A 14,343-nucleotide genomic window follows, 5' to 3' on the forward strand; every position below is an offset into this window, starting at 1 on the left:
AAACCCAAATCAATATCTGAAGGGTTTATAAAAAAAAAATCACACCTGATGACTATCCTCCTCGTTGACATCTAATGAACTGACACTCTGAGATCTACTGCTAATTGTTGATCCCCCTCTTGCCAAACGACCTTCCTGAACAGCCCTGTCCACGTCACTTCTATCATAGCCCTTGCACACTACCATATGGATAATGTTTCCACAGGATCGCAGAGCGTTTACTGCCTCTTGATGAGTAGCTCCTAGATTATGAATGTTTTAAAAAATGTTATGAATTTACAAGTACACGCCATACCGAGAAGTGATTTTCCATTTACTTCCAAGAGCCTCATTCCAGCTTTTAATCTTCCATCTCTCCGAGCCGCACCAACCGAATTGATTTTAGAAATGAATACTCCTTCGTCAGATCTATCTAGCGGGTTTCCCCTTTGGCCCTGTAGGCCACCCTTTATGTGCATTCCCAATTTCTCTGAATCACCCTTTTCAATCATGAGCTCCTGAAAGAATCATTTTTAAATTATTTGAAAATAATAGAAAAAAAAGACTCTGTTTTAAGTCAGAGTCGTTATCATTGATATTGATCATTTTTGATAATTTGAGTTCTGTCTATCCCATATATGGAGTCATTTTTAGAGTCATTGCCTTTTCCAAATCTCAGAAGTTTGTAAAATCAAAAATTACCCCAGACATTCTAACAACCAGAAAACATAATAAGGTAAAAGTACATTATTACGGGATAGTATGTTATTACGAAAGTTTTTGATTTTTGCCATAAAATAACAAATACACAGAATATAATGTGACTTTTCATTACCATACATCAACTATATCTAGCTTAGAAGCAAAAGAGCCCTGTTCCAAAAATATCAACCTTATATTGCTCTCGGCAACGGCATAGTAATCAGTCAGTGGTCGAGAGGACAGCAATATAGAGCAGACGTACTGTTAACGAGTAAGGTGGCTAAGTGATTTTCATAAGACTTCAGTGAGTTGTGTGTGAGTATTTTCAATATAATTAAATTATATTATTGAATACTTTTCATGAACGGAATATATTATAGCTATTTTCGATTATTAGGCATTTTTCGAAAAATAACCTTGATTTTGTAGTTCACGGAATAATGTACTCCAGATTGTTACCGGTAACCCATATTCAGGGAACATTACCGCAATAGAAAAAAATCAAGATGAATTATTTTTACTATTCATTTCAAATTGCGTGTAGGATAATTGAAATGTTTTTTTTGTTTTGAAATGATGGAAAACCGTAGTTTGGTGAGATATAATTACGGTATATGATTTTCATTTTCTGAATACGTATAAATTCTGTATGAAACTGTTCCTTTTTATAAAAATCTAAGAAACAATATACACATGGGATTGCACTAAAATCAATGTTCATTTGTAACTTCTTTTCTATTATTGAAGTTATATATTTTCATACCATAGCAATATTTTTCAATTTTGAATATATATATATATATATATATATATATATATATATATATATATATATATATATATATATAGTTATTAATAATTATCATGATGCAGTTTGTAAGATATCGCTGCTATTCTGCCTCCCGGAATAATGTACATTAATTTGTTATTGGTGACCCATATTCCGGGAGTATCACGCGATAAGGGAAAATCGAGATTATTAATTTTTTGTGTTTATTAGGAACAACACTTGAATCTATTGAAAAGTTTGCTTCTTTCGTAAAGAGTGACAATGGTGGAGTACTTTGACATAATTACAGTTTAAAATTTTTCTGAATAAGTTTATCTCTGTCGAAAGTTGTAATAATTTAGATAAATGTAATAAAAAATATACACATCAAATTGATTTAGTATTAATTATGATATTTGATCCAATTACTCAATATTAGGTATTTATTATCATTTGTAAACAGTAGTTTTCCAAAGAAACAAAAATATTTAACATATAAATGATAGATTGATCATCATCCCTTATTACAGAAAAATGTATAGAATATTCAACTTTTGTCCCAAATCCGTGAATTTTCTGATGAAAAAGCAGTACAAAAAAGTACACTCCAGAAAACCTTCAAAAAGCTTTGGACGAAATAAAAGGTGGAAAAATGTCTGCCTACAAAGCATCAAAAACATGTAACATACCAAGACTCACACAAAATGAAGAAGCCCTAATTCCCCAATGGGTCCTCTATATGCCTGAAATTAGTTTCCCAGTAACTGAAGATTTACTAATATACTCTATGTCTAAACTGGTGGCAGAACTTGACCGACCAAATCAATTCAGAGAAGTATTTCTAGATCCTCACTGGTACGAAGGTTTTTTTAGAAGAAATTCTATTCTCAGGGAACGAGTATGTTTGACATTGACTACAGCGCGCGTTGGCGCTACTGAAGAAAAAATAAGAGCTTGGTTTGAACGGGTTAAACAGTACTTTTCAAGAAATGGACTCCTTGGAGTACTAGAGGATCCATCGAGGATTTTCAATTGTGTGTTTCAATTGTTTCCTCTGCCCCAAAGGTCAGGCTGTTCCCTCCCGAAAAGGAGGAAAAACTGTATATCGCAAACCGACAATAATTGTAAAAAAATAGAATTCCCAACCCCATTTTAAAATGTCTTGCTTTGACCGGATACTTCTACTTCCAATAAGGCCATAGGAAATATGAAGAAAAGAGTAATTCCAACTGTAGCAACTATTGAGGGATATATAGAATATCAGAGACGTTTAGATTAAGAGAAAAAGGAGAAGGTAGGAAAAGCTGAAATAAGGAAGAAAGAGCGAGCTAAGAAAGTACCTAAAGAAACAAACAAAACCAAGAAAGCAAAAATACCGTTAGGAAAACAAAATGAAGAAAGGCTCAATGAAAATAAGAAAAATGACAAGTGAAAGTCACTTAAAAAAACTGTACAAGATGAAAACAGAAATGATTTGTATCCCAATTCTAATACCTTAACTGAAATTAAATTAGGAAATTATGTGGTAGTAACAGATGAGGGAGAGAAATTTCCCGGCCTAGTACTTAAAGTAATTGATAGTGGGACAGGTGATACAAAATATGAGGTGAAGACGATGACAATCAGTGGTCATTTCAAGGAATGTGTTAGTTAGCGTTGGCCTGAAAAGGATGATATTTTAGTATATGATGCTGAAGAAGTAGTGAAGAAAATTGATTGTCCTGTTCCTGTCAACAAAAGAGGTGTCTTTTCTTTTCTTCCTGACTTTGACTAAGTTGTAAGAATTTTTTTAGGGAAAATTACTGTGATTCCTCAGTATTATAAATGAAATAACTTTTTTATTTGAAAAAAAAAGTTGAATAAATATATTATTTTGAAAGTACATTTCGTTTTGTCACTTTCTACCCATAAACCTAGTTACTTTTTTTGTTGGTAGACAGAGAAGTACTCAATTTATGAATATCCTGTAATTAGAGGCAAACATTTACATAATTAAGTTCAAAGCGAAATTTTGTTACGCAAATAAGGACAAACAGGATGTTCCAAAAAATATAATGGATCATTTAAAAAATGAATGCAATACAGTTTAGTTATATATATTTCCAATCTTTAAAGATCTCTTCATCTGCTAAAAAAATTCTATATTGCTCAACTTTCTTGTATAGCTGCAAATCTTTCTAAATATGATAGAAGCCTCAATACTCCATAATTATGTACTTTTACCTTAACAGGTAAGCTTTTTTTTGTTACATGATAGTGATACTCTCAGTGGTACTTGAAATCACTCTTTGTAAGGTTAGGCAATAATGAAAATTCTTATTTAATTTTCAAATTGAAATATACAAAGTAATGATACAATAATTATTCATAAATATGATAGCACAAAGGAAGCACTATCAAAGTTCTGTTGAAATTGGTTTCCTGGATAACATTTATGAAAGTTCATACGTTGACAACACTATATCATTAGGAAATATTCTCCTTAAACCATTATTCAAATACAATGATACTCTAAAATATTAATTATTGAATTTTCAAATACTTACTTTTGCGTCTATATATGAAACCATGAGTTGCTTGGAAAAACATAACTTTGAATCACCACCAGTTATTATTTAAATTAAATTATTGAAATTATTATTGTTGTCTTAAGGACTAACCTGATATCCTTCCGGTAGAGGATCGTGCCTTATGGTAAGTGTAATTAGGTCACCAGGCCTCAGTAATTCCATGACAGCTTCTTGATGAGTTGCTTGAGTGACGTCAGTTCCATTGACCTTCAATATTCTGTCGCCTACCCTAAGCTTCCCACATTTAGCGGCGGTGCCACCAGGAACCATCTAAAATAAATATATTCATTTTCACCAACATTATCATATTTATACAGTGTTGAGTAAATAATTGGTAAAGTAAGTGAATACAATTTTCCCGTAATAAATCAAAGATTCCGTTTTTTTTCAAAACCTAGAGGTCAACCGTCAAAATAAACCCTACTACTTCCAACCTGTGGAACAATTTATGAGGATCTATATTGATTGTCATCTGAGGTGGCATCATCATTTCAAATATCTAAAATTATTGGATTATAAACTTTCAAAGACATTATATCATGCCTTGTTCGAAAGCCATCTATGTTACAGAATTCCGAGATGTGGCGGAGTTGTAAGGACTCATCTCAAACCTTTGGAAGTTATTCAGAATAGGTTTTGGAGATTAATATTATCAAAAAATCATAGATATTCAGCTTTTTAGTAAAATTACTGTTCTTGAATACACAGTTGTATGAATTGTTGAATGAAATAAATATGATATTAAAGATGAAAAAATGTTCATATTGTCAAAACCTTATGGACAATATCATTTTCCGATACTTATTGCTTTAAAAGCAGCCAACTCTATTCCTAATAAAGTAACCATCATAATAGCCTTTTTTTATTAAAAAAAAACTATAGAATTTTTTTCTGGAAACACCTAGAAGCCTAATCAGTAACATTATCGATTTATTCAAAATATATTTTAGATTTACACAAGATAATGTATTATATCATATGTTATGTATACAGTACGGACTTAATTATCCCCCCTCTTAACTTTTGAACGCGGCAAGATATCAAAGTCAAACAAAATATATATGAAAAGGAATCATTTTTAGTACTTTTTATATAAAAAAAATCAACGGTGTGACATCACTCACCACAGAGAGGGGGCTATCAATTTTTTCCAAATAGAAAGAGAAGTCTTATCACCCTTCGCTCGAAAGGTATTTGAATTCTCCATATAACGATGTTTACAGTTTTGAATTCCAAAGTTAGTTATCACAGGTTATACAAAGTTTGTAATGTGTAAGAGAAATAAATTGTTCACGGAAATTAATTACAAAATTGAACGAAAGTATTTGATAAAAAGACGCATTTCTATTTTCAATTCGATATAGACATTTTTTTATCGACTATGCAGATAGGAATCCACTCCGTGTTACCCTAGTAACTGTATTTCTCAAGCGGAAATTTACGCTACTGAATTGTGTGCGGAGAAATTAAAAGAATCCAACCTCATACACAAGTCAACAAAAATATTCTCGTAGCTCTTAGCTACTATCGAGCAACGTCTAAATAGGTAGCAAATTGCCAAAAACGACTCTCCTCGATAGGAAGACTCATCAGATTGTCTCTGGTCTGGATTCCTGGCCATACTGGCCTGGAAGGCAATGAGGCTGCTGACTCCCCTGCAAAGGAGGGTGCTGCAAGCAGCTTCATCGGACCAGAACCTGTCATTGGCATCACTTTAGACTTTGCCAAAGAAAGATTGGACACCTGGATGGCAAGAAAATGTATGGACTTCTGGTAATATACCAGGGTTGACTCACTACAAGGCGTTTATATACCCTTCGAAGCTTGATACCAAACAGTTGTTAGAGTACAGTAGTGGTGAACTACAGGCCTTTTTACAGGTCACTATCATTTGAATCATCATATGCAGAGACTTGGACTGTCGAAAGACAGTGTGTGTCGCCTCTGTTTGGAAAATGAGGAAACAGCAGAGCACATACTTTGTGCCTGCCGCGCTGGGGACCGAATCAGGTTTTTAGAGTTCGGCAGAGCCGACCTTAAAGACCACTCACCATACAAACTAATCGGCTTCGTTAAGAAGCTGGGTTTATTTGGTCGAGTGTGAATAGGTGTGAACCACAATAAACCCTTGCGGGTTGCGGTGGAGGATCGAATAGACCCACTGACTTTGGACCTTACCTAACCTACACTACTAACACAGAGTATTATGTTAACAGTTGTATCTTTTGATACTGAGAATTAACTTCATTTTAAATTTTCAAAAATAGTTCGCGCCAGATCAGAGAAAAAAACAGAAGCATCTCTTATTTACGTCGAACCCGACCGTAATTTTCATGAGGCGGCCGAAATAAAAGTATAGCGTACTATACCTACCAACAACATTCCGATTACTAAAAATGGCTGCAGACATTCAATTTGAAAAGTATGTCTTGTAAGTGATCATTTGTATGTGTCGAATAGGTTGAAACTGATTGACTTTGTTTATTTGACGAGTTCTGTGTTCAATATTTAAAGTCTTGTTAGTGAAGTCCTCTATCATGAATACTATAGTAATGCAGAGATGGCTGACATGCATTTCATGTATGTACTTGCTGATGGCAATTCATTGGAAGCTAGGCGGTTGTACAGTGAACGATTTCCTAATCGCAATTTGCCTAATAGAAAAACCTTTCAAAGTATAAAGAGTTCGAGAGTCGATGAGGAGAAGATTGGATTCTTGCATTAGAGCAGGAGTAGTCATTTTCAATAGTTCTTGTAGATCAAGAAACATCATGTAATTTTTAGTAATAAATTGTTATTGTCGAAATTCTTCTTCGCTCGCTATCAAAAATCATCAAAGGACAAAATATCCTTAGAAGAGTCCAAGGAATAGTTCCCTAAATTATGCCGCATGTTTGATAAACACCCTGTATATTATGTGTACTGGTTGTCTAGGTGTGTAAACAAATGTGTAAAATGTATGTGTGTACTTAAAAATATTCTTTTCGGGCGATATTCCTCTCGTCAGGAGCTGAAAACTGCACGACAAATATCGTTATGCTCTGGTGGTGTAGGACTATATCAAGCTTATTAGCTTGTATGATCCTAAGCGTGAGGAACGAGTAGTTCCAATAAATTTGGCACTTCTCATTCCCCACAACGTATTCAATATTCCCCGAAGCGTAGGGGAACACCGGTGTCTAGTCAATACCGTACGAGTGCCAAAGATGATAATAAAGCGATCTTAGAGCCGCGTTATGTCGATTGATACAGGCTGAGACTGCATATACTGAACATGCTGAGCAGGTGCATTACGGTCTTGGGCACCTCACGGCAGGTGTTTTCTTCATCTCCTGAAGACGCCAACTTGGTTGGCGAAACGCTAGTCGAGAAGAGTATTGCATATCTGGTGGGTGGGAAAAGTGCTTAATTTAAAGAGGAGTGGATGTTTATATGATTTTAAATATTTACAAAAATCTCATTCATTTTTCAATTTTTCAAACACATTGTCAAACCAACTGAAATTAATGTGAAATTAGAATACATTTTCAGATTTCTGGATGATAAGATTGTAACGTTGCACAACTTTCTGTTGTATGCTTCCAAAATATTTACAAACTAATGAAATTCAAATGCAATATAAACGGATGTATTCGACTACTTTCCACTGCTTATCATATTATCTGCTCCATTTTTTCATTAAAATTTCAAGTTGTTTACATCAGGTGTATCGATGTGAAACATCCGTTATACTCCGTTGATCCCCGCCAAACTTAGCAGTAGTACAGAACACAAGGACAGAAATTTTACAGCAATTCGTACACAAAGCTAAAATTTCATTTATTAAACGTCTTCACAAAGCAAATGAAAAAAGTGAAATTTTATCATTAATTTTTAAAACAAGTGAATGCACATTGTGTTGATATATTATAATTACAAGACTGAAACTTTGTAAGGTAGTTACGGATACATAAAAATACAGGATAAAAATAGTTCACTACATAGCATGTTTGTAATCGATGGTTTACCACCTACGTAATTTGATCGATTCATTCCTATCTGGATCAATTTTTTTCAAGCGATTTCTAGCTCATATTATTAAAACAAAACCTTATAACATATTACAAAATAATATGTTGCATCGAATTATTGTACAAATTGAAATTCAATCTGCAAAACTGCTATAATTTATAAGAGTAGTATAAGTTATAATTGAAGATTTCAAATTGTAATGTGCAAAAAAACTCAACAGAATTAAGGAGATATAATTGTATAACCTCCAGAACAAAAAACTTCAATACAGGAATAAGTTTTATTTGTATGCATTAGGTATATTAACAAAATATTTTAATTGAATGTCAAAAGTCAAGTATAAGTATCAAACTCCGTAGTGATATACAATTAAGCATATGTTTCATTGAGTTTTGATGCGACTATATAATTTTGCAGGTTTCCCAAGACACAATGTATATGAGACAACACGCAGAAGACGCGTTTGACAGAATCCGAGCGCACGACAATCCAGCGCTAAGCGATCTACACAATGCACTGAACAGGGATGACCCCAGATTTCGAGAGAGAGACAAGACTAGAAGGCCAACCAGGCAGAACCAACGACCACCTCCGAGAGTCGCTGTCAGGCGGCTCCGGTAAGTATAAAAATAATTCTAACAGATAACAAACACTTCCTTTTCAGATTCAACGAAAAACACTCGACCGCGATCTATTTTTTAAAAACAATAATCTCCGGTTAGTTTTTGGGGACCCCATGCAAAATTCAATTAGGTTAGGTTAGGTGTTCTGCACACAGTACCCGTGTGGGAAAGATCTCAACTCATGGCACTTAACCCGGGAGGGGGCATAGGGGGGAGGCACAGTGTCGCTGAAAGGTTTTGGTTTGAAATGGTTCATATAAACAGAGAAACAGATTCAATAAATAAAAAATTCGATTTAAAAAATTTTAGTCATACATATTTATTCAAATTATAGAAATGAGAAGAAAAAGGTAGTGATTGATGCTGATTTGCTCAGTACTTATTATAAATCCGATTGATTCAAAATATCATCAAACTAGTGCAATTAGTGAATTTCTGTCATTTCATGTATAGTTTTCATTCATTTTACTAGTTTTAAAATCAATCTACTGTTGATATATGATGGAATCGGCCGATACTTGATGAAAATCCATAACTAACGTATTCCAAAAACACTTTATTGTGAGATTTTCACTAAATTGTTTTACAAAAACGTTTTTGTAAAACAATTTAGTGAAAATCTCACAATAAAGTGTTTTTGGAATACGTCAATCTACTGTTGAGTAAGTAGAATCCATGTTTATAGTTTCATTTAGCTATATAATTTATATCAAGAGAGAGTTCAAGTTAAAAAAAAAATTGAAAAATCAAATAATAATCTAATAATTCATTTATGATTTAACTGATATCACTCTTTTCTAAATATAATGATCCTCTGAACTTGGTCTACCCGTATGCAATTGTACGGTATGTTTTTTCGAACACTTCGCACCTATGTTCATATGGACAGTCCCGAACTCGATGATTAAGAGATAAATAAATAAAAGGTAAAACTGAACCCCCGGCGTAGAACAGTTCCAAAACTAAACTAATAAAATATATATTGAAAAATCCGAACCACTTGACGACATCTCAAATAGTTTCACAGTGCCCAATTTAATTTTGAGAAAATATGGCCCATACCAAACCAATGCAACGCTCTTAATTCACTCTACCTTGTCTACATTTGTAATTATTTTTGTAATTTTGTAATATTGAATATTGAATAAACAATTAATTTTTCCCCTTTCATGAGTATCTCAAGAATTCCTAAAAATTCAGGAATTTCATAATCGGGAAGTCTTGGGAGGCTACATCTAGTTCCACTAGAAAACTCTAAAGTTTGACTCGAATTTCTTAATGAATTTGCTGCTCGTTCTTGTAATTTTTTGGAAACATATTGGATATGACATTATATTTTATCAATCAATTGAAAAATAGTAATATTTCGATAAATCCACGAGATTTTGTAAGATGGAAAAAGAGTTTTCTTTTTCGCAATCAAGACCTTAAGTTGACATTCTGTCACAGTTCCACTCATTTTCATTTTAACTAAAAAAGCATGTTTACCTAGAACAAGTCTAACAGAAATTCCTATCTCAAATCGTAGTTAATCACTATTGCAAGCGAACCGCCGGAAAAAGGACCCTTTCCATACGAATATATGTTTTCAAACGCATAAGTAGTCAACGTTAAAATGCTGACTTCAAAATCTCTTGAAAGTAGTGAACGAAAGTCTTTTTTGTAGAAGAATCAGATTTTTTGTTGATCTTTTCTGAAACTAATTTAATTTTTTTCATATTGTGGAGTGTGAAAAGTAAAAAGCAATGTATTCATAAAACTCGTTGCCTCGTACACAATCTCAAATTCTATCCGCGCTCGATAGTGATCAAAAATTATTCGATACCGTTTTCTCTTTCCTGTGGAATAGGTTAGAAATGGAAAAGCATGGCAATAAATTCGACTTACCCAAACTTCCGGAAATCATGCCTTTTCACTCACTATATTTTAATGGTATAGATAGAGTATGGTTAAAACGATGTAAAACGCAAATACGCATACCGCGTTCTCTCTGATTCAAATCATATTTCTTTTTCGCAAGGATTTTTTATAAAACGAATATTATGAATCGCGGCGTTTCGGCTACTCATTTAATTTTCCCATATAACCAAAACTGGACAACATCAGAGAGAAGGTATAGATCAACGAAGTCCACGAATGACCAATGGAAAGCAAAATCTATCTTTTTTAATATTGATAATGTCGAATGGAAAGAACTTATGCAAATCCTGCAATCATCAAAAAAGGATGAATTTTCTCAAGAAGACCGGATTCAGAGAGAAATACTCGTATAGTAATCTGAAGTTTACATTACAGATTTAAATAGACAGAGTTTGACTTGTACTTGCCAAGGCTAACTAGGCACATTAGTATATTCCATATTTCTTCGTGATAATATGTTGAATCGCAAGTAGGTGAATCGGAAGTACTTCAACTTGTTGTATCGAGAGATGTGCTGGACCAACTCTTGAATTTATAAATTAACCTTATTTTATGAAAGAACTGGCTAAAAATCTATGAATTATTTTTTAGCAACTACGATTTGTGACACTTATCTTTCATTTATAGAAAATTAATTTACTCTTCATAAATAGTGTAGATAAAAGGATCCAAAACGTAATAATACGTTAGTAGTTAAGAAAAATAATATTTCATACGAACACGTTTTCATACCTGCATGAATACCATATACAATCACATAATGATTACTGGCTGTTATAAAAAGGTCAAAAATACATATAATATATTGTTATTTAATTTTATGCGATGCATGTTCCTATAATTAATTGATTACGGGGGATTTGAGAATAAAAAGACTACTTACATGTGATATAAAAATCCCTGGTTCTTTTGCTCCAAATGGAATACTGGAATGATCTGTTCCTCCAATAATACTGAAACCTAGAGATCCTCCCAGCTTACTCAATGCCACATCCTAAAATCAAAATAGAGAAATACAATTTGAGTTTCCAGAAATGTGTTCTTTACAAAAAATATAACATTATGTTTAGTTATGGTACATCTTATTTAATCAAATATTGAACATTTGGGGAGATTGTCAACAATCTCTAAAAACGAAAATGCAATATTCAAGTAATCTAAAATTGTTTAGTTATTTTGTTTTTATAAAACTTCATAATTAAAAATTTTTTTGAGATTCCAATTCACTATATTTGGTTGGCTAGACGCATAACCAGTAGTCACCGAATTCCTACTTTTTTGAGGTTTTATTCATTTTTTAACGTTGAAATCAATGTACTCAGATATATCAATATGAAATTCTAATCAGATTATGTGTTACTGGTATAAATAAAACATTAATTTCAAAACTCTATAAGATGCATTTTATTAAAATATTTGGACTAAGTTCAGTATCATCCCAAAAGTTACCAGGCATAACATCTCAGCCCCATATGTTTAGTTCCACTCAGAAATAATTATACCAACCTTATTTTTATTTACTGGAATTGAACTGAAGAAATAGTTTTGTTATATACATGACTCTTCTACCGATAATTTGTTGATTAATTAAATGAAGAACAAAATGAATGTATAGTTACTTTTGAAATTGATTACTTTCTTCCTTTCTTTGGAAGATTCCCACATTTTTTGTTTTAAGGTGGAGAAGTAGAAGGCCAAAAAGTTTGCCAAAAATTAATCTATCCCAAAAATATACCCTTTCAATTTAAACAAGATTCCTATGGCTGGGATTCAATCACATAAGCGAATGAATGTTTTTTACGTATTGTCATCGATGACATGGGTGGATTCAACCCATTCCGTGACAAAAAGGTTTAAAGTGTCTTACGGCGAGACCTCGGATGTCTAGCAGTGAGGATGACAGTGTTATGTAAGTGAAATTTTACTTCTTTCAGTAATTATATTGTGTAGGAATCCTGAGAATGATATCTGATTCGATCCCATTAAGAATACTTGGAATACAAACGGAACGGAGAAAAGTGTTTTTCGTATAATTCAGCGTTCATATAAAAGTATTTGTTTCATGCAATTCAATGTTTATATGAAAACAGCTGTTTCAAAAGGGATTTTTCTTTCAGTTTGTGTCTGAAAGTTACTTCTTTACATGATCTACACATCTTTGTAAAGAGTTTAATATTGGAATTGATTGACTCCTTCCTTTCTTTGGAAGATTCCCACATCTTTTGTATCAAGGTTGAGAAGTAGAAGGCCAAAAACTTTCTTTCCCAAAAATCAATGTCAACAATTGAGAAAACATCAAAATGACGATACTCATTTTCAACCCTTTCTTCAACAAGATTTCATCTTTTAGACAACAAAGAACATTGATTAATGTATGAATTGATAAATACAAATTTGATCATAAAACAGCGAGATCTTCGTAAATGTGAATCATTACATTATATGACATAATTGGAACGTCTGGGAAAAAATTAACATTAATTACTTTTCCCACCCTCAAGAAATAGAGCATTTGTTTTCGATGCGCGTTTTGCTAACCGAGTTAGCATCACCAGGAGATAAAAGAAATCATCTCCTGACGATGCTAATTTGGTTAGTGAAATTTGCGTAGAGAGTTAGGTGCTCTAGTTCTAATACGTGGGGACAGTTTAAAACATAACAAAATATTACTTCTTAAATTGAAATTAGTGTTAGTAATTAATACACTACTCAAAAATATTGTTTCAATCATTCCAACGTTTTCATAATATGTACCTTAACATAACATTTTTTTGACACAATGAAAGTTGATGGTCTTTTCGTTTGCAACAGGTCATGTGAAAAACAGAAACTGATTTCCTGTTATCATTTTCGTTGGTTATATTTGTGCTACGTTTTGAGTGCAAACGAAATGACTTGAATGAGCCTATTCCAGTCCCTGAGATTCTCAATGTGAATGGTTCAAACAGTACACACAAAACTGCAGAATTACTTTGCTAGCTTTCATGATACCCCCTAACGACGATTTGAATATATACACATTACTACAAAAAATAAGTTTAATTGTTGCTTTAGATATACTTCTTTGATTTGAGCCAGTAGGTACGATAATATTATTGATACAATGAATATTTATATTCAAGGAAAAAAAAAGTCGATAAAAAACTTAATATTTATGAAAATAATATTAGACATACAACATCCACTATATGAGTAAAATGTGGTTGAAATTGTTTTTTCTGTTCTTAGATGTGAAGTTTCACGTTCTGTGGGTACATTTTGTTAGTTCGATACTTCAATTGTAGTAACAACTTTCAATAATGTGTGACTGCCATCAACTTTTTTATTTTATCTATTGAAAACTGTATAACAATTATGCATTACCTATTTATTTCGAATCTGTATTTTTTGACTTAGTTGCATATTGGGACTGGAACAGACTCACTTATTGAAATAAAAATTTAATTAAACTTGTACTGTGCCTGAAAACCCTATTTCTATCTAAAAGAGAGTTCAGATGTGGCAATGACAGAGTGTACGGTAGTATTAGATAGTGAAGCACAAGGATTGGAGTTGGAAGAGGATATTGGATATTAATTTTTTTCGTTTTACCTGTTTCCTGGCTGGCCTTACACGGCGTATGCTGATGACCCAAACATTAACACAACCCAACGTATAATCACAAGAAATATTACATATCAGAATTCATTCGAACAATTCGAGTCAGGACAAATGTTTTATATGCTTTGCCAACTATGGTTATTGCTGGTACGAATTACTACCAAGTTAG

At 32.8% G+C, this 14,343-nt stretch overlaps 1 protein-coding gene across 9 annotated transcripts in view; it reads right to left on the reverse strand.

The window, feature by feature from the left end:
* The window catches only part of scrib (scribble planar cell polarity protein), a 313,705-nt gene that overhangs the window by 26,536 nt on the left and 272,826 nt on the right, over window positions 1-14,343 (reverse strand). For all 9 annotated transcript variants that reach the window (XR_012465828.1, XM_074177044.1, XM_074177046.1 and 6 more), the window contains 4 exons: window positions 11,458-11,568; window positions 4,111-4,290; window positions 296-497; window positions 46-242 (listed from right to left, as the gene is read on the reverse strand). Coding sequence is in view for 8 of the 9 variants with exons in the window: in XM_074177044.1 (XP_074033145.1) it covers window positions 46-242; window positions 296-497; window positions 4,111-4,290; window positions 11,458-11,568 (690 nt within the window). In the remaining variant the exon portion in view is untranslated. The remainder of the gene's footprint in view (window positions 1-45; window positions 243-295; window positions 498-4,110; window positions 4,291-11,457; window positions 11,569-14,343) is intronic.

Source organism: Leptinotarsa decemlineata, unplaced genomic scaffold (genome assembly GCF_025532065.1).
Source record: "Leptinotarsa decemlineata unplaced genomic scaffold, Ldec_3_MD MMD2_tig00002159_RagTag_RagTag, whole genome shotgun sequence".
Taxonomy (NCBI): domain Eukaryota; kingdom Metazoa; phylum Arthropoda; class Insecta; order Coleoptera; family Chrysomelidae; genus Leptinotarsa; species Leptinotarsa decemlineata.